General features: G+C 38.2%; 2 protein-coding genes and 1 non-coding gene across 5 annotated transcripts; 1 reads left to right on the top strand and 2 right to left on the bottom strand.

The window, feature by feature from the left end:
- Window positions 1–13956: 13956 nt before the first annotated feature.
- LOC141761062 (lysophosphatidic acid receptor 6) lies at window positions 13957–16696 on the bottom strand. The gene is made up of 2 exons (XM_074624270.1): window positions 16592–16696; window positions 13957–15009 (listed from the first exon to the last, which is right to left on the bottom strand). The coding sequence occupies exon 2, from the start codon at window positions 15001–15003 to the stop codon at window positions 14092–14094; it is 912 nt and encodes a 303-aa protein (XP_074480371.1). The 5' UTR covers window positions 15004–15009; window positions 16592–16696; the 3' UTR covers window positions 13957–14091.
- Window positions 16697–17719: 1023 nt separating this feature from the next.
- Window positions 17720–17791, top strand: trnaw-cca (transfer RNA tryptophan (anticodon CCA)). Its single transcript has one exon. It is a non-coding gene; the product is annotated as a tRNA-Trp (tRNA).
- An 800-nt stretch (window positions 17792–18591) lies between these two features.
- On the bottom strand, window positions 18592–24109 carry tm4sf21b (transmembrane 4 L six family member 21b). 3 transcript variants are annotated; one of them, XR_012592518.1, is made up of 6 exons: window positions 23794–24107; window positions 22265–22330; window positions 20571–20722; window positions 20287–20470; window positions 19141–19805; window positions 18592–18981 (listed from the first exon to the last, which is right to left on the bottom strand). XR_012592518.1 is itself a non-coding variant. In XM_074624271.1 (5 exons), the coding sequence occupies exons 1-5, from the start codon at window positions 23983–23985 to the stop codon at window positions 19803–19805; spliced, it is 597 nt and encodes a 198-aa protein (XP_074480372.1). In that variant the 5' UTR covers window positions 23986–24109; the 3' UTR covers window positions 18592–19802. The 3 variants fall into 3 exon arrangements, 1 of the variants encoding a protein (XP_074480372.1); XR_012592517.1 differs by having other exon boundaries at window positions 19150–19805; XM_074624271.1 differs by having other exon boundaries at window positions 18592–19805; window positions 23794–24109.
- Between the last annotated feature and the right edge of the window lie 841 nt (window positions 24110–24950).

Below are 24950 nucleotides of genomic sequence, written 5' to 3'. Positions count from 1 at the left end.
TAGTGTGCCCTATAATTAACCAGGAGACAATGCGGTTTTACAAGAGATTAACCCTGAAGGGGTTTATTTCACAACAATGACACGCTAGCTGTACATTATCACACTTATTACACGGCTACTTACTTAAGAAATTAATAATACAATTTTTTAAAAAAGATCATTACATTCAAAGGCAAATTGATAGGGAGAGGCGATACCAAACTTGTCTTTTATTTCGGTACAATACCGATACTTTTTGTTACAATTTTAACGATAACGATTTCTTAAATGAGTGTGTGATTTTTCAAAATAATGGTAATTTAAAAAAAAAAAAAAAAAAAGATCATTACATACGGAGGCGATACGAACTTTTCTTTATTTCAGTACGATACCAATACTTTTTGTTACAATTTTAACGATAACGATTTCTTAAATGAGTGTGTGATTTTTCAAAATAATGGTAATTTAAAAAAAAGAAAAAAAAAAGATCATTACATTCAAAGGCAAACGATAGGGAGAGGCGATAGCAACCTTTTTTTATTTCCGTAAGATACCGATACTTTTTGTTACAATTTTAACGATAACAATTTCTTAAATGAGTTTGTGTTTTCAAAATAATGGTCATTTTTAGAAAAAAAAAAAGAAGTAGATAAAAAAAATTGTCCAGTATTTTACGGAAATACTATGATTAAACGCCTCATAACTTTTAGTGTGTTTTGTGTTTTAAATGTTTAAAGAGTGACTCATGTGTCACTTTATTGTCATAAATAGTGCTGTATTGTTTACCTGCAGGGAACAAGAAGTAGTTAAATATGTCAGAACTGTTTTGGCACAAACATTATACAAGAGTAGTGAAAACGTTTGGAAGTGATTCAGCCACCCACGTTTGTATTTATCAGAGTAGCTTGTGAGTATTGGAAGTATCGAACCGCCCATCTCTACTAGCTGAAGGTTCATCCACAGGACGTCCAGTCTGGTGTTGTTCTGGCTACTTTTACGCGCGCGTTCCTGCAGTAAAACGTCCCTGTTTAACGTTTAAATGTTACTCACCTTGTTTGAAAGCGTCGTCGACGTGGGCTGTGAGGGTTAAACCCGATAGTCGTGCTCTGATAAACAGCTCCGTGGTTGAGCTCCTCCTGTTGGAGCTCCAGATCGAAGAGATAAAGTCTGTTATAAACACCCCGAGGTGTGGTTCAATCCTCGGACACCAAACCGTGACGCATCGGTAACAAAAACACCAGACTACTCCTCGGTCTGTTTCTCGGTCAGCGGTCATCTGAAACCTCCACGGTGGTTTCATCACCTCCTCCTCTTCCTCCCTCCTCTTCCTCCTCCTCATCCTCCTCCTCCTCTGACGATTAATATGAGATGCTGCTCAGCACTGTGTGTAAAGTTGATGTCCATCCCCATGCTCTGTTGCGTCTCATAAGTTGTTGCAGCAATTTTTGGGGGTTGATATCATTTGTTACAAAGATTTGGTGCTAAATTTAACCATGTTTTACTTCTCGAGAATTGATAAAAATGATCAATAATCCCTCCAAAATACCACATTAAGACACCAAGACCTTGAGGAACACCATAGAAAAAGCCATGCTGTGATTTGGGATAAAAAACGTTTGTCATTTTTTTAAGATTTCTGCAAGAATTGCATTTTTCAACGATTGGATGGCGAGCACTTCTGTTGTGTAAACTGCTCAGAAACCCTCTTATTGTCAATCTAGCTAGGAAAGCCATCCATCCTCTGAATGCTCTAGGTCTGTAGTTTGTGGCTGTAAAGTTTCATGAGGCTGTGATTATCCTAGAGGTCACCACAGGTCATTTTATACAGTGAGGTCAAGTTTTTAAAAAATGGTCTCCTATGGGGACTAACATCATCACACATGAGTACAGTTGGGCTCATTGGATCCACAAGAGTCTCAGCTTTACAGTGATGGTTTTAAAACATTATGATAGAAGTATATGATGGTCATCCCCATGCTCTACTATGTCTCATAAATTGTTGCAGCCATTTCTGATTTTTCACCACTCGAGAATTGATTCCTCGGTGTTGTAGGAGTTTCTGGAGAAGGTGACAACATGGAAAGTAGAGAATTTATAGCAGAGTGGGAAGTGAGTTGGAAGGAGTTATAATGTGGTGATTTTAATTTAAATCCATTAGTTGTTAAATCAACATTTGTGGACGCCATACAGGATAGATCTTAGTGTGTTCTTCAACAGGTTTTTGCTAACCTTTGCACCCTTCAACAACGCTTCCTGTCTGTGGAAATACCGAAATGACAAAAGTTGACGATAAAATCTACTGAAACAAGAGTCACAATGTCAACTGCTTCATTGAGCGCCGGCCAAGCAACGATGCAGAGATATGAGCTGCTCTGCCTGACATTTATGGATGAATTCACTAAATATAAACTGACGGGTTTGAGTGCAAACAAAGAAGGCAAGAGTCTCCTCAGCCGTGCAACCTGCCGCTTTCCTCCTCAAGCCTATTTGTTTGCAGAAATAACATAGTCATGCACCTCAACTAGCTGACACCTACAGTATGTGAACTATACAACTAAGAACCCATCTGGGACCTGATCCATCCAGGGCCCCGTTCAGACCTGGTATTAACGTGTGTCCTCAGTGATCCGATCACAAAGTGGACAGCTCTGAGTTCAGGTGTGGACACACTCAAGACGCATTGAGATCGGATCTTTCAAACCTCATTCAGAGGTGATCTGGGCCACGTATGGACACATTCTTTTAGCAGTGTGACTGTTTATTAGTTTTCAAGAGTCTAGTTAGAGCACGGATATTGTAAATATTATGTCAAAATGGAGGATTTGGATGCTTTTCAAAATGTGTGGGATTCTCTCTCTCACACACACACACACTCACACACACACGCACACACACACACACACACACACACACACACAGATGTTTACCGTGTGACAATACTGCCATCTAGTGACCACAGGAAAGGGAATCCCTGCAACAGTGAGGACTTAATAACCTTGAAAAATATTTAAAAAAGGAAAAGAAAAAAACATCTTTCCACATCAAACACTATTGAGATTATTCAACTTTTAAAGCCAGCAATTAATTTCAAGAACATACAATTGCAATAAAATAAGTGTTTTTGTGTAGTTTTATAAGTCACCATAAACAGTTTTCAAATACTCAGAAAAAAACTAAACAAAAATTATCTCTCAGTTCTTTAGTTTGTAAACAACAACAGTAACTCTGTATAAAATATAAATAGTAAAACAAAATAAAATCAACTGCAAATATAATGTGCACATCTATATATAGATGTGCACATTATATTTGAGGTTGATTTTATTATATATATATATATATTATATTTATTTATTTTATATTTATGTATATATATATAAAATAAATAAATATATATATTTATATATATTTATTTTATATATGTTAAATATATATATGTATTTTATATATATGTATATATATATATATATAATATATATAAATATATATTTATATATATTTATTTTATATATATGTTTATATAAAATATATATATATAAAGTAAATATATATATATATATAATATGTGTGTGGTGAGGAACCATTTTTTTCATGATCAGCCTTTTTGGTTTCCCTAATAGTGTCTTCTGTTGTTGAATGCAGCCTCTTACCTGACTCCTCCTCCTCCACCAGCCCACCAATCAGGACAGGTTATAGAAGACACCATGCTGTTGTAGTGTTGCTGTTGCTGCAGGTAAAACTACTGTTTTAAACTGTAGTTTCTTTTAAATGATGTGTTCAGTGAGATCTTTGAGGTTTTAGCTTTGACCACGTGACACTTACCAAATCCTGGTTCCACTGCTTCTGCTGAACAATCCTGTGTGATGCTCCATGATGGTGAGTAGAGTGGCTCAGTGTTTAATAAGTTGCAGCATTATCAGTCTTAATATTTGTGTTTCATTTTCAACACTTGCCCCCTATTTATACTCATTGTTTTGCCCCTTTAAACTACTTGTTTTGATTTTATGAGTAATTGTTTTGTTCTTTTCTATTAGTTTGGATTGTGTTTGTTTATACTGCTTCGTTGATTTATTTCAGTATTAACTTTGACCATTTTGTTAGTTGGCTTCAGTTATTTTGCCTTTTAACCAGCTGGGTTGTTTGTGTTTATTCTATTTAATTATTTTTGTATTAGTTATTTTTCTTTCAGAAGCTGAGCGTCACTTTGTTGGGAGGCTTATAGGCCCCCAATGGGTGAAGTTCCTCCTCCTGCACTGCATGTTGAGTTAACAGCACCGGGACACAAATAGACTGCACTTGGTTAATTTTGGACTAACAGTTGTAATATTTTAATGTCACATTATATTTAAAATTTCGTATTAGGCCTTTTTTCTATCTCTATCGCTTATATATCTCTATCTCTTATGCTGTATATCTCTTTATCTTTCTAAATATCTCTATATCTATATTTCTCTTATATCTATATATAGAGTATATATCTTATATCTATATCTATATGTATCTCTTATATCTATATATATATATCGGTTTATATCTATATACTGTACCTCTTATAGCTCTATCACCAGACTCCATTGACAAAAACAGTAATTTTATGTTGCAGAACACAGGAGTTGTTGGTCTACCGCTGCCTCGATCGGTTAGTTAGTTAGTTAGTTTTTGTTATTGTGTGACTTGGATCCGAGCAGTACGTCGCTTAGCTTCCTGCCGGTTATTGTCTGACTTTAAAAGGATGTATAAATGTAGCAGTGACATCATGCAGAGACCTCCGGTCACGTGGGGGGGAAAGTTTTCAAGTTCAAGACCTTTATTTGTCCCTGAGGGGCAAATTGGTTTTGCAGCAGCAGTAGCAACAACAACAACAGTGCATCACATAAGACAATATACGCATACATCACCACATACTAAAAAAAAAAAGAAAACACTTAAAAAACACCTAAAAAACACTTCAATCCAGGGGTAAAAAAAGGTGAAACCTACACAGACATGAGTGGAAGTGCAGATGCTACCTGTACTTTACAGAGTTGAGCAGTGACTGATGGTTGTCTGAGGTGGGGACCAGAGGGCAGAAACTTAAAGGTCCAATATCGTTCCCATTTTCATGTTCATACATGTATTTTGTGTTTATACTAGAACATGTTTACATGCTTTAATATTCAAAAAGAACTTTATTTTCCTCGTACTGTCTGCCTGAGTATACCTGCATTTATCCTCTGTCTGAAACGCTCCGTTTTAGTGCATTTTAACAGAATTGCAATGGAATTGTGTTGCTAGGCAACAGATTGGGTCCATGTTTACTTCCTGTCAGCTGTTATTTACATACAATGCAACAGGAAATAAACTGGGGCAAATTTAGAAAGTTTACGTTTAAAACCGTGTAATGGTCTAAATATTGTATATTTGTGACATCACAAAAGGACAGAAATCCAAACGGCTTGTTTCAAACTCACAATTTCTGAATACGGGCTGTGTGTATTTCTCCGTATATTGAGCATTTTGATAGTTTAACAGTGTTTATATAAAGCACTTAAACCTGCTTTTATAATATAAAAGACCTGAAAATCTCACTTTTTACAATATGGGACCTTTAAATTCTGAATACAGGGGATGGGTACTGTCCGAAATGATGGATTCTGCTTTCTTTATCAGCTGTTTGTTGTACAGTTCAGACAAATATTTCTGCTGAGAGCCAATTATTTTGCTGCTGATTTTTTTTTTTTTGTTAAAGCATTTTTTCTGTTTGAGTTTTGAGGGATGAATACCAGCAAATAAAAGCAAAAGTGTGTAAACTGACTCAATAAAAAAGATTTATAAAACGGTGCTATCAGGGATTTGTCAACCTGGAACTTGGCTATAGCTTCTATTGGAGTGTTCAACATATAATACACCAATAAATGCTGACTAATAGCTATGACTTCATTTGGACAGTTGAAAGGGAAACGTATTGTGCAACTATTACACATCACCGCAAGACTGGGAGTAACTTTCATAGAAGTTTTGTAACACTTTCTAGTGAAACTAGCACATTTCCAGCGAACATGTTACGCTGCTATGTAGAATATTACTCACTTCTATCCATATTAAAGCTCCCATATCATGCTCATTTTCAGGTTCATATTTGTATTTTATGTTTCTACTAGAACATGTTTACATACTTAAATGTTAAAAAAAACTTTATTTTCCTCAAACTGTCTGCCTGAATATACCTGTATTTACCCTCTGTTTAAAACGCTCCGTTTTAGTGCATTTCAACGGAATTGCAACAGAGTTGCGTTGCTAGGCAACAGTTTGGGTTAATGTTTAGTTCCTGTCAGCTGTCATTCACATACATTGCAACAGGAAATAAACTGGGACACATTTATAATGTTTATGTTTAAAACCATGTGATGATCTAAATATTGTATATTTGTGACATCACAAATGGACAGAACGCACAATTTCTGAATACGAGCTGTGTGTGTATTTCTCCGTATATTGAACGTTTTGATAGTTTAACAGTATTTATATAGCACTTAAACCTGCTTTATAATGTAAAAGACATGAAAATTTCACTTCTTACAATATGGGACCTTTAAAGCTCTCCTTGCAGCCACAGAGGGGCGCTCTTCACATGTAAACTATGGGGGCTGGAAGTAACACAAATTAATTGATTAAAGTGGAGGTGATGAAAATGCATTTGAATTGAATAAATGAATCAAACGATTTGATTAATTTAAGGCCGATTTGATTAAAACAGTCGTGATATGATGAAAACAGAGTCACGTTTCATCGTTTTCACAACACAAAATTGACATTTATCATTTAAGGAAAGTGGCCTCATGGGTGGAAGTGACTAAAATAATTGAAGAAAAAGGGAAGTGATGACAGACTACAGTGCAGGCGGAAGTAACAAAAAATGTGTGCTGTAAAAGATAAAAGATAAACGTCGGCTGGATGTTGTGAATGATTATCAGATCAACACTGTTTCAAATAAAATATCAATCAACTTTATCAAATCAATCGACAATTTATCCCTCTTCACATTCATTTTCATCACTTCATCAATTATTTTTTGTGACTTCCACCCTTGAGGCAACTTTCCTTGAATGATAAAAGATGATACGTGACTCTGTTTTCATCATATCACGACTGTTTTAGTCAAATCGGCTTTAAATTAATCAAATCACTTGATGTTTTATTGCTCCATTTTTCATTTCACATGCATTTTCATCACCTCTTTTTTGTGACTTCCGCCCTTCATAGTAAACCCAGTTCCGTTATATATATGTGTGCGTTTTTAAATACACAGTATTAACTAGGGGGAAGTTGCCGAGGCACTGAGAGTATACGCATCTCTTATTTTCTGAGGTCACTCAAACACAGGAGAATGCAACGTACACAGGAAACCACAGAAATTAACTCAACACGTACTTACATACCTCTCGTGCAGACACAAGTAAAAGCAGAAGATGGTGAAGAGCTGTTCTGTCCTTTTGTTGCACACACTGGTTCCCCTCTTTTTCTCTTTTACCATCGCTTGTGAGTTTTCACAATTAAATTATTCGAATGTAGAAACAAATTATTAATGAAATCATGAACCCACCGAGACCCGCCGGATCGGGGAGGAAGCTTTTAGCGAGGAAAAACTGGCATGGCCATTTTCAAAGGGGTCCCTTGACCTCTGACCTCCAGATATGTGAATGAAAATGGGTTCTATGGGTACCCACGAGTCTCCCCTTTACAGACATGCCCACTTTATGCAGTATAAATGTGTAATTTTCTCCTATTCTAAAATGGTGTGTTTGAATATTTCTGCATACTGGGGACCCTAAACAGTCTTTGAATTACATAAATTGGGTATCACTGTAAAGCTGAGACTCTTGTGGATCCAATGAGCCCAACTGTATTCATGTGTGATGATGTTAATCCCTATAGGAGACATTTCATTGTAGTGAGACCATTTTTTTTTAAAAACTTGACGTCACTTTATAAAATGACCTGTGGTGACCTCTAGGATAATCACAGCCTCATGAAACTTTACAGCCACAAGCTAGAGACCTAGAGCATTCAGATGATGTATGGTTTTCTTAGCTAGATTGACAATAAGGGAGTTTCTGAGCAGTTTTGCACAACAGAAGTGCTCGCCATCTAATCGCCAAAAAATGCAATTCTTGCAGAAATCTTAAATGTCAAAAGTTTTTGATCCCAAATCACAGCATGACTTTTTCTATGGTGTTCCTCAAGGTCTTGGTGTCTTAATGTGGTATTTTGGAGGGATTATTGATCATTTTTATTAATTCTTGAGTGTTAAAAAAATGGTTAAATTTTGCACCGAAATCTGTGTAACAAATGGTATCAACCCAAAAATTGCTGCAACAACTTATGAGACATAATAGAGCATGAGGATGGATATCAACTTGACACACAGTGCTGAGCAGCATCTCAAATTAATCTTCAGGTTCCCAGCTTTCAGATGATGTACACCACTTCTATGTGACATCTACTGTTGACCTGTTATCTCCCCCTAAAGACCCCCTGTACCCCCCCTAAAAACAGACAAAAAACAGGTCTATTGTTGGTCTCAGAGGGTTAAATAAAGAAAAATAGGAATGACAGAACGTGAGAGAAACTATACGCCTACGAGCTCAGCTTCTCATAATGTCTGATATCATCTGAACCAATTTCATTACAGCAGATGTCTCAGCTTGTTAACCACAACCTGAGATAAACGCTTCTGCTTCCTGCTGATGCCATTCCCCGGAATTACAGCTGAGAACTTGCACTCAGTTTCAAAGTGGCTTCAGTGACGTGAATGTCTGATTAGAACAATGAAAAAACGGGTTGATTATTGATAAGGTCAGATCTCTGCATTTGTCATGGCTGCTGTGATAGACTGTACACACATACACATGCAGGGATACGGTATGCTTCAGCATCGGTCATGAACTGGATAAAGCAGAATTATGGCCGAAAGGATGATGTTTCTACACGTTATTAATAAATCATGAGGGTAAAATGAAGGTTTGATCTCTATTGCTTTAGTTGGCGTCTGTGGTAAGCCATCATATCTGTCTTGTCTGTCAGATACGATTGGTCACATGATTCTCTTCCAGGAGCCGTCTGCTGACGACAAATGATTAAAACGCCAACGCCTGGCACTTTTTTAGTCAGACAGTTTGTGTTGTCTTGAAATCACAAAATTAATCTATGATAACACCAAAAGGAAAACTTGTTCAGATTAGGGACGTCACGATACCAGAAATTTAGTTGTCAATATCAGTGAATTTCCACGATTCTCGATACCAAGTCAACGGTAGAACGGTACTTCAACATCCGCTCCTTTATTACATACTGGTTTTTGTTAGTTAAGTTAAAAAGGTCATATTTCTCTCTCTAATATCTGTTTTACATCTCCTTCAAACAACTGCATTTATTCAAGTTTCTAACCAAAATCTACATTTTACAAGATTAGATGACAAGAAATTACCTTCGACCAATACTCATTTTTACTGAATAGAGCCTGAATACGTCATAATGCGTCAATGGCACCTCCCGTGTTGAAGTCAGCAGGATATGAGCTAGTTAATGTTAGCAGTTAGCACCCAGTAAGCACAAATAAACGTATATCGCCAAGACGTGAAAGTCAATTGTTTGTTCCATTGCAACACCAACACCCATCAAACCCCCAGGAAGAGCGCCGGTCGTCGAAGCTAATTTTCGTAGTGGCCAAACGGAGGTACTACAACTTCCGTGTCCGTCACATGATGCCCCAGTACGAACACTGTAATAGCCCTTATTTAAATCATTAGGCTCTAAAAGTTGTAAAATGCACTAATAGCTGAATCCAGAGTTATTTCCCTTCCTCTGTTCATGTGAATCAGATCCAGACCGAGGCTGGAGCGAGGGCTGGGAGGCGGAGTTACCAAGCTGTGATGACAGCGTGACGTTTGTGACCCCATGACCGAGCCGTGTGACCGAGCGGACGCTACTGCGCCTCCTCCATGGGCCCAATGGATGCGGAAGATCGCCGGAAGATCTGGGTGCTTTTCCACTCGGAAGTCGAGCCATTTTGGTTTCATGCGCCACTGAGCAACTTTCATAGGAATGAACGGGGCCCCGCCTCCAACGCTGTATCCAGTTCTCTTTATACATCCTTGGTGCCGAGCAGCAAAGCTACGCTTCTTCCATTTAGGACTGAAAGCGACTACAGGATGCCAATAAAACATCCATCTACAAAGCCGTACAAAAGTAAAACAAACGTATTTCTATCCTATTGTCATGTTATACCAAAATGGCCTGAGTTGAACAATAACATATTATAAATATAATAAGCGTTTTAAGTGTAAAAGTGTGTGTTTAGCTGAAAATCATGACCCAATTTGGTTAAGCTAAAATGGGCCAGTACCTAAAATTACTTTTTTCACAAAAATCTAAGTTTTCTTTTTAAAATGTCAACTTTTTTATTTGCCTGTCAAAACATTACTCATAAACATTTTGCTTTGTTTGTAAGCTTACTTATAATCGCTTTATCATCCTTATTAGTGATGAGTGACATTTGCTATATGTCAACAGTTGTTTATTCAAAATGTTAAATGAATGACTGTTTGTTTCCCCTTGAGTTATCTGGAAGACGGTGCTTCCCCTCACGCATCTTGCAGAGCAGCTTTGCTCTGCAAGATGCACAGTGATATGTATGGATTTCTGGCTATTTGTAGTAATACTTGGTATACGCCCTATGCCTACATATAAACTCTCACGCTTCAGCTACCAACCCCTGCGATTAATATCCTGAGCCACAGCTGATGTAACTGAGATAGGCTTGACTTCACACGCATGTGGTTGGCCTCTGTGGTCCGCTGAACACTTCTTAGCAGCACTGTGATTGCAGTTGCATGGTTTAGTGCACATGTCTGTTAAGGTTAAGGTTGTGGCGGACTCAGTTTTAAAGCTGGAGTGAAGATACTGGTATCATTCACTAAAACCGCTCAATTTTGGCAAGGAAAAACTGTCATGGCCATTTTCAAAGGGGTCCCTTGACCTCTGACCTCCAGATGTGTGAATGTAAATGGGTTCTATGGGTACCCACGAGTCTCCCCTTTACAGACCACTTTATGATAATCACATGCAGTTTGGGGCAAGTCATAGTCAAGTCAGCACACTGACACACTGACAGCTGTTGTTGCCTGTTGGGCTGCAGTTTGTTATGTTATGATTGGAGCATATTGTTTTATGCTAAATGCAGTACCTGTGAGGGTTTCTGGACAATATCTGTCATTGTTTTGTGTTAATTGATTTCCAATCATAAATATATCCAAACATTTGCATAAAGCAGCATATTTGTCCACTCCCCTGTTGATAAGAGTATTAAATACTTGACAAATCTCCATTTAAGGTACATTTTGAACTGTTAAAAATGTGTGATTAATTGCGGTTAAATATTTTAATCGATTGGCGGCCCTAATGTATAAACTTGTCCAGATGCCCTCAGACTTTTTGTAGACCGGACTGAGTTGTTTTCTGTGTTTCTGTACTGGCTTTCCCTCATTTGCTCATCTACACACCTGCTCTGAATCAGCCTCGTTAGTTCTTCCCAACCAATCAGCTCCGTGCCCGTTCCTCGTCCTAATCACCTCATTCCCCTCACTTGAGCTTCTCTGCCCATCTCTCCACCTGCACTTCATCCTCTCACATCAGTTTGTATTTAAGTGGGATGGCATGCACCGGCAATTTGTAGGCTCTCCCATTGGTACATCCTTATATATAAGGTGATTCTGGGTCTGCTCCAACACTTCTTTTTTTACGCAGAAAAATTGTGGACAGTATTCACTGCGTTCACAGGACTTCTTTACGCTCTCTATCCCAAAAGCTCGGACAAAAATTGGGGAAAGGGCTTTTGCATATTCTGCACCCCAAGCCTGGAATTTGCTCTAAAAATGACCTGAAAATCAAGGAGCTGGTCTCATTAAACATGTTTAAATCTAAAATGAAGGCTTCAGAAGCAGACTCTATGGCATGCCGATGTTTTTAGCTCCCTTGTTGTACAGCTGACTCCCAGAAAAGCTCCTTTTTCTCCCCACATTTGTCTTTAGATGGTTCTCTTTTAATGCACATTTTAGTGCTTTTACTGTTTGTGGATTGTATTTTATCTCTGTTTGTGTCTGCAACTTTGTGTTCTTGCTGCTGACCGTCTCGGCCAGGTCTCCCTTGGAAAAGAGGTTCTTAATCTCAATGGGACTAACATGGTTAAATAAAGGTTAAATAAAAAAATAAAAATCCTGGTTTTGGATATTGAATTAATAATTCAATGTAATCTCCTGGGTTAAGGTCCACCTGCTCCACTCTCCCTGAGACATTTGATCCGGTTAACTTGTTAGCATACTAACAGTGTGTCCTTGCAGCTTTTAATGCTAAATTGAAAGGAACTGTGCTGCTTTCACGCTCACCTGCCTTTGACCTTCTTTATGCTGTGAGCGGGTTGACTGAGAATGACATGTGTACACAGTAAATCTGCAGATTTAATAAACACCTCCTGTAGGCTATGCCTGAATCCATCGACGTATGAATGGAACTATAACACATCAGACGACTCGTCCCAGCATGTTATACCGAGTCATGTCACAGGGAAACTTAATGTGATAGATGAATGTTGAACACAAAGAGTGTATTCTTTTATAGTTCGTGTAGCCCCAATGTTATTATTTCTGCTTATTTCTTTCTATAGGAACAGATATAGAACACTCACTGCTAAATATCATAGCATTTATTGACTAAGCAACATTTGTCCAGATGAACTTCCATGAAAAATGCACATACATTGCAATAAAAAAAAAGAATACATGTATAATTACACAAAACACAAACAATATTAATATATTCTAGTAGGTTATTATAATGCCTATACAACGCTGTATCCAGTTATCTTTATACATCCATGACTGCTCCGGAGAATAGATAAATAGACTAAGTAGCTTGTCTCCGGACCGCACCATAACCCCGTCGTCACCATAACAACAAGCACCATTTTCTTTTGTACTAGTCAAATGATCATGGAAAACATTTCAATTCAATTCAAACAGAGAATTACACATACACTTATTATTATTCTATTCACACTTATATTTATATTCCACATTGCATACTGACCCCTCCTACTGTAAATATAATACCTTTGTCATTGCAATTTTATTACATTTTAAAGGGACTGTTTGTAACTTCTTACACGTATATGCGCGCTCGCGTGTGGCTACGCTGTTCAGACTCAGACTCCAACACAAACTACACGGAAGCACCAAAACCTCAAAGTTCTATCTAGTGAAGCCTGTCTGTTAAACAGTGTTGACGAGACCGTAGCTTTGGTCTCCAGGGCCGGAGTCGCTGCTGTACTCTGCTCCTCTGCCTGCCTTCACTCACACACTGCGCTCGTTCTTTCGCTCCACCTCACGTGCATGCGCGCACACTCCACACAGCAGAAGAGTTAGTTAAGCTCTGAGAATATCTAGTGAATGTACAGTGGACGTTTGTGCAGAAATAACTGCTGCAGCTCCTCCAGACCAACAGAGGTTTCCCGTGTCTTGTGAAGTGACGGGGCTCCGCAGAGAGAAATGTTATCGTCTCCGACCGGGTGCCGGTGTCTCCCCCGTTCCCTCCGACCGCGGTCGGGAGGCTGAGGCAGGAAAAGCCAACACTAGGATCAGCATTGATTCACGAAGAGACCTTCGTCTGGTCAGCTAACATTACTGCCAAGCAGCTGAAATATAGAGTGATATTGTGGTTTTAGCTGACGTGTGTTGCCTTACTGTTTTGAGAGATGCTCGTTCATGTCTATGTAGAGCGAGCACAAGCGCGAGCAACAGGACGCTGACTTTAGTTGACTTAATGGCCACAGGTGTTGCTGTTAACAAGCATTTCTGATTCTTACAAACAGTCCCTTTAGATGTATTTGTATAGTTGTTCTTTGCACAATTCTGTGAGCACTGCCACTTTGCATTTCATTGCGCGTCCTGTAGGACGGTACGTGATAAATAAAACTCTTGAATCAATGTCCCTTCTACTCCTCTTCTTTTCTATGGATGTCCGTGTCTGTTGAGTGGTTCTTCAGCAGACGTTTATCTGTGAGGCATCGTCCTCCGAACTTTAACTATTCAAAGGAAACATCCTCCGAACGGCGCGTATGTCTACCTTCCTCCTGAAGGTGTCCGTGGTGAAATAATAAGCGACGGGATCCAGCACCGCGTTGAAAGACGCCAGCATCAGGCTGTAGCGGTACGCAGTCCGCATCGGGCATGATATGTTATCTCTGTACAGAGAGAGGAGAACCAGGATGACGTGGTAAGGGAGGAAGCTGACTAGGAAAATGAGGAGGCTGGTGGCGATCATCCTCTGGATCTTTCCGCTGTCCACCAGGTCGGTCTGGGCCACGGTGCTGCGTCGGACAGCACGGACCAAACCCCAGGAGCAGATCAGCATGATTACTAGCGGGATCCCAAACCCCACAATCAGAGTGGATGAAACCACTGCGAGGTTTGTGGCGTGAACCGGCAGGCTATCAAAACAGTCCGTACTGTTAACTTTCCTGGAAAAGTAGATGGGCAGGCTCGCACCAAAGGTTATCAACCATATTCCGAAACAAACCAGCGGCGCTTTCTTCCTCCCCTCCTGGACACGAGCTGACATTGGGAAGGTGACGGCCATGCAGCGGTCAAAGCAAATGCAAGTGAGGAGAAAGATGCTGCCGTACATGTTGGCCTTCAGGATCAAACCAAGGATGTCGCACAGCCACTGATGTATCTCATTTCCCAAATGGTGGTAGATCCTCATGGGCAACGTGAGGATGAGGAGTATATCTGCGATGGCCAGGTTAGTCATGTACACGATGGTATGGGATCTGGATTTGGTGTGGCAGAAGAAAAAGGCCAGTGACATGACATTAAAAACTAAACCCACGATGACGATGAAGGAGTATATGCACACGGGGAAGATGTTGATATGTCCTGTGCTGTTGATGTGGCATTCACCGAAGTTATTGGATGTTGTGTTGTTGGACATAATGACCTGAGATACAGAAGAAAGAGAAGAGTGGTTAGAAAAAAAAGTCTGATAATGTCCTGCTTTTATGTGCATAGCATGGATGTATAAAGAGAACTGTATACAGCGTTGGAGGCGGGGCCTCGTTCATTCCTATGAGAGTTGCTCAGTGATGCCAAAGTAGCTCGACTTTCGAGTGGAAAAGTACCCGGATCTTCTGGTGATCTTCCGCATCTATTGGGCCCATGGAGCCTTTATAACTTTTAGGATCTTATTGATTTAAATGAGGGCTATTCAAGTGTCTGTACTGGGAAGTTGATTCACCTCAAAAAAATATTATCCGCTGAGTTACAATGTACGTCTATGGGAAAAAAGTCTTCTTGGGTTGTAGTACAGCTCCCCAAAAGTGAAGCCAAAGCATCTGGATCGCCCCCTGGTGGCTGGCTGCAGTATAGGTCATAAACCCCGCCCCCTCCATGTTAGTGGATGGGACATGGGCCAAACTAAAAAGTTAAAGTATACTATACTATGACTTTTTTCAATATGCTATACTGACTTTTTTATTTCTTTTTTCAACATACTATATGGACTTTTTTATTACTTTTTTCGACATACTGTACTGACTTTTTTATTACTTTTTTCTACATACTATACTGACTTTTATGACTCTTTTTTTGACATACTAAACTATGACTTTGACTACTTAACAAATCTCCCTTTAAGGTACATTTTGAACAGATGAAAAAAATATGTGATTAAGTTGCGATTAATCACGACTTTATGGACAATCATGCGATTAATCGCGATTAAATATTTGAATCGATTGACAGCCCTAATAGTATTATTTTTTTCTTCATTCTGATGCGTTTTTCAATGCCAATCTCCAGATTTCTTTTCTCCATGTCGATCTGTCTATGCATTATATCGCTTTAAGCGAGCACACCCGTAGCTGGGGACATTGCATCGAACGGCTAAAAGCAGGCGTTCAGACCATTCATCAGATGCACATAATACGTTTTATTTTACGAAATCTATCAATATTGATTTGATGGTCATACCATCATCTGGAAGAATCACTCTTAACACAAAGGTCATTTACTTTATGTAATTTCTTCAGTGTGGTGTAATGCAATTCACTCTTTAAGAGGAACATTGTCGCCTGCAGTTCCTGGTAGAAAGCAGAACTCAGTTGTGCTTCTTGCAATCTACAACGAATTAACCAAGTGGTCTATATTGCTTCCTCTGCACAAAATATAACAGCAAACATTTGGTATCCATTTATGTATGTCTTGTTATTAAACTCTTATATATTAAACACATATAGTGGGCACAAATTTTAAAAAAGTGAGAAGAATAATTTGTGTTATTTGCAGCTAATAATTCCTCTCACATCTCTGTTTTAATTTCCTCATCTTAATTTCTACAACTTTATGATTCCCATTCAAAAACATACAGCACACACCTATGTTTGAGTCATTTCACATCAGGACGTGTCTTTTTTTCTTTTCTGTTTGACAGATTGAAAGAAAATGAACTAATGACACGTGCAGAACAGTAGTACATTATACAGTATATCATGTAGAAACGAGCAGACTGAGTGTGACTTTACCTGTTAAATGATCAAAAGAGGTGAAGATCCCTAGAGAGAGAGAGATGAAGAGGAGAGTGTGTCTGTCACCCCAACACACTGGCACTGTCACACTCTAGGTGTGTGAGACTCAGCACAGGAAGTTGACCAATCTTAAGATCTCTCTTTTCTCTCTCTCTCTCTCTCTCTCTGTTCAGTTACTGCTTTCTGTCGACCTAGTATTATTATATTCTATCTTAATCGCACATTTTCTATCTGTTCAAAATGCACCTTAAAGGGAGATTTGTCAAGTATTTAATACTCTTATCAACATGGGAGTGGACAAATATGCTGCTTTATGCAAATGTATGTATATATTTATTATTGGAAATCAATTAACAACACAAAACAATGACAGATATTGTCCAGAAACCCTCACAGGTACTGCATTTAACATAAAACAATATGCTCAAATCATAACATGGCAAACTGCAGCCCAACAGACAACAACAGCTGTCAGTGTGTCAGTGTGCTGACTTGACTATGACTTGCCCCAAACTGCATGCGATTATCATAAAGTAGGCATGTCTGTAAAGAGGAGACTTGTGGGTACCCATAGAACCCATTTACATTCACATATCTGGAGGTCAGAGGTCAAGGGGACCGCTTTGAAAATGAAGATGACAGTTTTTCCTCGCCAAAATTTAGCGTAACTTTGAAGCGTTATTTAACCTCCTTCATGACAAATGACATGGTTGGTGCCAATGGATTCCTTAGATTTTATATATATATACTCTGCACTGTGTTGATAGTTGATAATGTACCGTGCATATATCCAGTCACTCATTATTGATAGACTGCACGTACATATTCATTCATTCATTCATTCATATATTCACTGCTGATGTTGAGCGACAGATGTATTTATTCATTCATATATTCATTGTACCATTCATAGACTTACTGCTTGATATTTGGTTAGATGTCGCTCTCTAGTGGCTAATGCATGAACAACATTGTCTTCCTTAATGACTGAAAATGTAAATGTCACTGTGAGGTAATGCACCAGATCAACAGTGTAAACATTATAGAAAAAAGAGTCTTCAATATAATATATAAATCACATAGGATAAGGTTTATTATCTTAAAATTGAACAGAATGCAGTTGTAGACCTCGTGGCGCAACGGTAGCGCGTCTGACTCCAGATCAGAAGGTTGCGTGTTCAAATCACGTCGGGGTCAAACTTTTTTCATATTTTTATTTTATTTCTTTTTAGTTATTGAAGGGGATATTTGGAGGATTTATATTACTGAACTTATATTTGAAATGGTGGAAGAAGAACTGAAAATATAATGAAAAATGACTGTAGACAATAATAGGCCTGCAAGTCCAACATTCAAAGTTTCAGTTATTCAAAAGCATGTATAGGCTACATGATAAAAATGTACTATGAGTATCAAAAATAAGCCTTTTTATTTTAGGAAATGGAAAGTAAAAATTTAAATGGAAATAACTTGTTTGATATGCTAGTTTGTTTTATTTCATTTTTTATTGATAATTGGCCTTATAATTAGATTATTTATTTTTAATGTCTGCGTATGTCCACGACTCTGGATTGAATATTTGCTCTTTTAATTTTAATTTAATTTTCTACCAGTTTTAAATCTCTTTTAAAAACCCATTTTTTATAAAAAAGGCTTTTTTAACTCCGTAAGGCAACAGTTTGGTGCACCTTTTCCCACACCTTATATTGTCCTCTTTTGGCATATGTGTAGTAACTTATTTTTTTTATACCACTGGTTACGGGTTTTAGTTTTCTCATTATTCGGTCTTTATGTTTTGTTCTTTTATTGTTGTTTTTATTTTGTCTGTATTTCATTGTATCTGTGCAAGCACTTTGAAACTATGTTTAGAAAGGTGCTATACAAATAAAGATTATTATAAAGATTATAAAGATTAAGATTATTATTATTATTTTTTTCCCAGTTTTGTGTATATATTGCTGATAACACAAAGACAGAATCAACTCAAATCATATATATTATATTACAGGTTTATTTTATTATTATTATTAATAATATTATAATGTTGTAGTTTACCTTCGTCATCTACTGTCGGGGTAGTTTAATCTGTAACAATGCTATAAAATGGCCATTTATTCTGGCTGCAGCTGTCAATATAAGTACTTGAGTAAATGTAATTAAAGGGATAGTTCAGATGTTTTGAAGTGGGGTTTGTATGCGGTACTTATCCATAGTTGGTGTATTATTATTAGCAATGCACTGCTGTGGATGGGTGGCAGCAGCAAGACATATTCAAGCCACCTAAAAACATCAATATCAGTTTAAGTGTACGCTATATTTAGAATATTTTCAGCCACCAGACTCCATTGAGAAAAACAGTAATTTTACTTCGCAGAACACAGGAGTTGCTGCTCTACCGCTGCTTCAATCGGTTAGTTTCCTGTTTGTGTTATTGTGTGACTTTGGTGAATCCGAACTAACACCAAAGTCACACAATAACACAAACAAACTAACCGATCGAGGCAGCGGTAGAGCAGCAACTCCTGTGTTCTGCAAAGTTGAATTACTGTTTTTGCCAATGGAGTCTGGTGGCTTTGGCAAGAGCATAGATAACGGCTTCAGTTCCTCGTTGGAAACATAGCTGTCTCACAGTGAGGTAAAAATATTCAAAATATAGTGTACAATTAAACTGATATTGATGTTTTTTAGGTGTCTAAAATCTGTTTTGCTGCTGCCCCCGTCCACAGCAGTATGTTGCTTTACTCCCGTGCTGTTACTCTTGAAGTAACGTACCTCATACAACCCCACTTCAAAACACCCGAACTATCCCTTTAAGTTACATTCCATCACTGAATATTGTTAATTCATCTATTGTATTGTATCGTCCTCTGTTAGCTTATGTTCACAGCTTTATTACAAAATATTTTTTAAACATACTAAGTTACAGATACATATACAGAATACATCAGTTTTTTTCCTACAGGCTAAACGATCAGAGCAATGATAGTTGAGGAAGTAATATTCATCGATAATCCCAGTCATTCCTCTTGAAGAATTTATAATATGATGATTTGGACAGATGAACAATATGTTAATAAAGACTCTCAACCCCTATATCATCATGATGATGATGATGATGATGATGATGATGATGATGACAGAGAGGATGGTGATGATGGTGGTCGCTGTCATTTCGTCTTCAAGAAGTCATGGTATGTTGTAGTTGAGCTTACTGTTGAGAGAAGACACAGATACAGGGGTTAGTTGTAGCAGTCACATCACATCCATACTGTGGAGGACGGAAACTGCCTAAATAAATAAATAAATAAATAAATATGTCATTAAATGTAGCAAAAATATTATAAAAAAAATTTAGCCATTAATTAATTGATCAAATATTTTAATTTGCTTCTTTATTTATTTATCTTTGTATTAATTATATAAATAACTTATTTACTCTTCTGTGTAATTTTCCCTTTTATTTATGAATACATTTTTATTTCATTTAAATGTATTTATTTTTGCATTTAGTTTTGATTTATTTATTTATGATTTATCAATTTATTTTTGATTAATTTTGTATATTTATTAAATTTTTTGTTTATTTTATATACATATATATATATATATATATATATATATATATATATATATAATAACAAAAAACGTGTTTATATATATATATATATATATTTAGTCTGCTCCGGTCTCACCTCTTTGCCACAGGTGCCACAGAGGCATCCAAATAGTCCGTTGATCATCTGGATGAGACAGAGGGCGAGCTCAAAGCACGCCGCCACCAGCAGAGTGGAGAACAGTCCCACGTTGAATTCAACCACATTCTCTGGAAGTTTACACCAACTCCACACATCCGTGTCGGTCAGGTAGCTCCCGTTACTGGAAAGAAGTTAGAGGTGTAGACAAATGTAAATAGAAATACATTTTAAAATATAATTTTATAAAATGTATGGTGTCTGTCCATAAAGACTGCCTGTACCTTTCGGCGAAGGGCGTCCCCCATCGTGGAATGAGGTTGTCTTTGTTGCTCCAGAGGCACGTTGGCCCGTTAGCCAGGCCCAGAGCAGCAACACTCAGACTGTACACGGCCCCCAACACACCAGCGGCTGCAAAACCAATGGACAGGAACATCTGCATGGACCAAACACAGTAAAGTCAGATTCAACCTGGACACCATCACAACTTTTTTGTAGATAATTTACCTTTTTTATAGCACATTTTTAGACCTGTATGTTTTTCTTTTTTCTTGTTTTTTTAACTGCAACATTAGGCTCGTTCGAGATGTACCCTGCCTCGCCTATTTTGTTATATAAATAATTTTCATTATTACTATTATAATAATTATTATTATCAACCACACAAGATATATTTATTAACAGATGAAACCTTCATTGCACAACACGAGACTAATAGCCTACAATCTAGAGTTACATATTACAATTACACAGAAAGTTGGTACTTTTCTACAACACGTGGCGTTTGCTGTCAAAACTAAGATCCAATCAGCTGTTTGATCAGGCGACAGCCAGGCGTTTCCCATAATGCCCTGGGCCTGGCAGTCGGTGGAGAGCAACTGCGGCCGCTTCGATCTCGTGAGGTTATCGTTGCCCATGTGTGCATGACGTCAGAGCAAGTTGAGATCAAACCGAACACAAATCTAACCGACATTGCGCGGCGATTGCAGGCCTGGTTCATCTCAACTGAGCCTATTAGCTACATGTTTTTTTTTTGTTAATAGTGTTTTTTATCTATTAAAGGGACAGTGTGGAGGATTTGGTAGCATAGCGTTGTGGTTGCAGATTGCAGCCAACTGACACTAACATCATTTTAGGAGCAACGGAAGTCAGACGGCGGCTGGCGGTAGCACGGTTTTGCACTCTGTGGCTCACGTTACCGCAGTTTCACAAGCGTGTCGGAGAACTACGGTGGCATTCAGGTAACGTAAAAACGCTAAAGGTTCTCGCTAGAGACAGTGTTTGATTTGTTCTTTCTGGGCTACTGTAGAAACATGGCGGACTCCGTGAAGAGGACCCGCTCCCTATGTAGATATGAAGGGTTCATTCTCAGCGAAAACACAACGATTCTTAGTTTCAGGTGATTATAGGCTAATGAAAACATAGTATGAATATCATAGGGCTGTCAATGTTAACGTGATAATAACGCATTGGCGCAAATTTGTGTTAGCGCCACTAATTTCTTTAACGCAACTTGCGATTTTTAGGTTTAAGTGTGCTCAGTTCTAAAGCTAAAGTGAAGATACTGATATCATATGAAACGAAGGAGGTTAAATAACGCTCCAAACTTACGGGAAATTTTGGCGAGGAAAAAACTGGCATGGCCATTTTAAAGGGGTCCCTTGACCTCTGACTTCAAGATAAGTGAATGTAAATGGGTTCTATGGGTACCCACGAGTCTCCCCTTTACAGACATGCCCACTTTATGATAATCACATGCAGTTTTGGGGCAAGTCATAGTCAAGTCAGCACACTGACACACTGACAGCTGTTGTTGCCTGTTGGGTAATTCCATAGTTTGCATGAGAAAACAGTATTTAAGCCGCAACTGGAAGATAATATATCAATATGATGGTGATAATATGGGACTATAGACAAACATATACAGACAAATGGCAACGTTTCAGTGAGACAGCGTCCGTGTACTGTTCACACTCACCCCACAGCGGTTGGCACAGCAGTTCTTAGCACTGGTCAGATGAATGTGGATGGCAGGAATGAGGACCTGACAGCAGAAACAAGGAAGGAAAAAAAAGAGAGATGACATATTTAGTTTTAATCAGTGTTTTCTGAGCAAACAATGGAGTAAAACACAACTTAACTGAGTGTAAAGTTAATAAGAGCACAACACAGAGGCACTGGACTGGAGCAAAGTGACCTTTAAAGAGGTACTCCAGCAATTTAGTTCTGCATTTCCGTAAAGTTGGGTCACAAGTCAGAGATCGATTAAAAGACGAACGGGTAAAATCAGTGCTGCAGAGGCCGACATATCCTGACTTTTAGTCCTAAGTATGGGTCATGCTCCAAAATTTTTATTTATTTATTTATCTATTTATTAATTTTTATTTTTATTTATTATAAATTTATTATATTATTTTTATTTATATAATTTACAATTTATATTTTTATAATTTATTATTTTTATTTATTTCCCCGAAATGAATCACATTTTTGAGGGGCTAAACATGCTTAGAAATGGGTTAAGCGTATATGGGTGTGGCAAAATGGCTCGATGGCGCCTCTCTATTGAGTAGCCCCGGAGTGGCGTTTCACCTAGAGGTATGATATTTGGTAGGTATATGTAACATGTTGAGACGTTAAAAAAAGCCTCTTGGAGGTATGCCGTGAACCCAACAGGAAGTCGGTCATTTTGAATTGTAGGTCGTTTTTTACAATTTCCAGGTGCAGTACTTTAATGAACTCCTCATAGAGATTGAATTTTTTTTATTAATTATTTATTATTTTTATCACTGAGCAGTTGGAATGAAAAGGTGAATGAACAGTTTGCAACACAGGCTTTCTCTCTTATACGTTCTCCACGTCCAAGCTGAGATAACCCTGATGACATCACTATGACGTCATCGTACTCGCCACGATACAGCCTGGTCGCCTAAATGTTCCCATACAACAAAACTGCATTGTAAATTACGTTCCCAGGGAAACGTATTTTATCCCAGATCACGTTCGTTTGCGACGAATCACACAAATACGTTTATAATCGAAGTCTGCGGAAATCCGTGTAGGGAGGAGGTCGGGGTTGACGGGTGGGTCAACGAACACGGGACTTTCACCGCCGTTCGTGTCCCGTATGAAGCAAAAACTCAACCGTGACTTATTTTAACGTTATGTACGTAATTTCAATTATTTTTAACCCAAACCACGATCTTTTACTAAACCTAACCAAGTAGTTATGTCGCGTTTTTTGTTTTGTTTTCTTTCAATTCACAACATTAATTTCGTGATTAAAACTGCGACTGTAATCTGGGACAAAATGATCCGGCATGATGAGTAAAGTGCCCCTTTAATTGTCTTTCTTTTAATCTTAACGAAGTAGTTTTAGTTGCCTAAACTTGACCAAACCTTAACCATAAAAAAACACTCACATGAATCACATCATTTCAGTAATTGGACCTTTTTTCTTTCTTTTCTTGACATTAATCCCACTAAATGTAATCTCAATCTACTCACCATGATTCCTCCTCCTATCAGGCCCGCCATGTATTTGACCTCCTCAGTGATACGATTCTTTCCGTCCCGGTCGTCGGCCGCATACTCCGTCTCAAAGTCGGGGAAGAAGAGCATGATGTTGCAGAGGATCGACACAAAAGCCAGGACGTAGAGCGGGACGGCGATGAACTTGGAACAGGATCCCGTACACATGATGTCTGCGGATGGAGGTCGCTCAACAAGGTGAAAAAAATGTCTAAAATCCCAACAGCTCCTTCGACCAGAATATTCTCCTTTTGCTCTGACACACTTGTGATGACTGTTCAAGCAGCAGATGTAACAGAGGGAAACTGTTTAAATATATATTTGAGGGTGGAGGGTGTAAAGGTGGAGCTATAGGAGATAAGCCTGATTATCACCCCGTTTTATGACCCAGACTTTATGCCGTGGGTGTGTGTGTTTGTTTCCATGAGAGCCATAAAAGCCAGGTTTGTGGTCCACTGTGTAACCTTCATTATTAACAAGAGAATAGAAAAATAACAGAATACACAGCTGATATTATTCCTATTATTAGCTCAAAATGCTTTTTATCAGTTCGGGGTTAAAATCCTTTTTGGCTAACGTCCGTGGTGGAATGTAACTAAGTACATTTACTCAAGTACTGTACTTAAAGGGTTACCATGTTTTAGTGTCCAACTGACTAATAGCGATAACAATGGAATGAGTTTTGAAGTGGGGGCGCTAGTGTTGGATGACGTAATACAGTGTTTCCCACAGAACTTTGAGAGACTGCGGTGTGGTGCTCCCCCGCAAGAACATTTTAAAGTTAAATGCATCAATCTGGAGCACTTTGAGAGCATAATTACGAGGCTAGATCTATGAAGAACTTGGGGCTTTAGTAAACAATTCAATCATAAAGGTTGTATGGTTATCAGAGGTGGGCACTCGAGTCACATGACTTGACTCGAGTCAGACTCGAGTCGCAAATTTGAGGACTTGAGACTTGCTTGACTAACATTGATAAAAGACTCGACTTGACTTTGACTTGGTATTCATGACTTGAGACAGATGACTAGAAAGGACTTGACTTTTTTTTTTTAATTAAATATTTGAATTTTTCTAGAAATTGAGAAGTTATGTTTTGTTTTTGAAACATTGGGTGATTTCTAGTACAATGC

The sequence above is a fragment of the Sebastes fasciatus genome, chromosome 22, assembly GCF_043250625.1.
Source record: "Sebastes fasciatus isolate fSebFas1 chromosome 22, fSebFas1.pri, whole genome shotgun sequence".
NCBI classification, from domain to species: Eukaryota; Metazoa; Chordata; class Actinopteri; order Perciformes; family Sebastidae; genus Sebastes; species Sebastes fasciatus.
Note: the sequence above shows the minus strand (reverse complement) of the source record. Positions and strands in the feature narration are given on the sequence as shown.

What these genes read in the sequence shown, in the direction of transcription:
- LOC141761062 (XM_074624270.1), bottom strand. Translation starts at nt 15,003, where the DNA reads ATGTCCAACAACACAACATCCAATAACTTCGGTGAATGCCACATCAAC.
- tm4sf21b (XM_074624271.1), bottom strand. Translation starts at nt 23,985, where the DNA reads ATGTGTACGGGATCCTGTTCCAAGTTCATCGCCGTCCCGCTCTACGTC. An exon ending in GCTGTGCCAACCGCTGTGGG is followed by an intron (nt 20,723 to 22,264) that starts GTGAGTGTGAAC and finishes TGGTCCATGCAG; the next exon opens with ATGTTCCTGTCCATTGGTTT. An exon ending in GGGACGCCCTTCGCCGAAAG is followed by an intron (nt 20,471 to 20,570) that starts GTACAGGCAGTC and finishes ACTTCTTTCCAG; the next exon opens with TAACGGGAGCTACCTGACCG.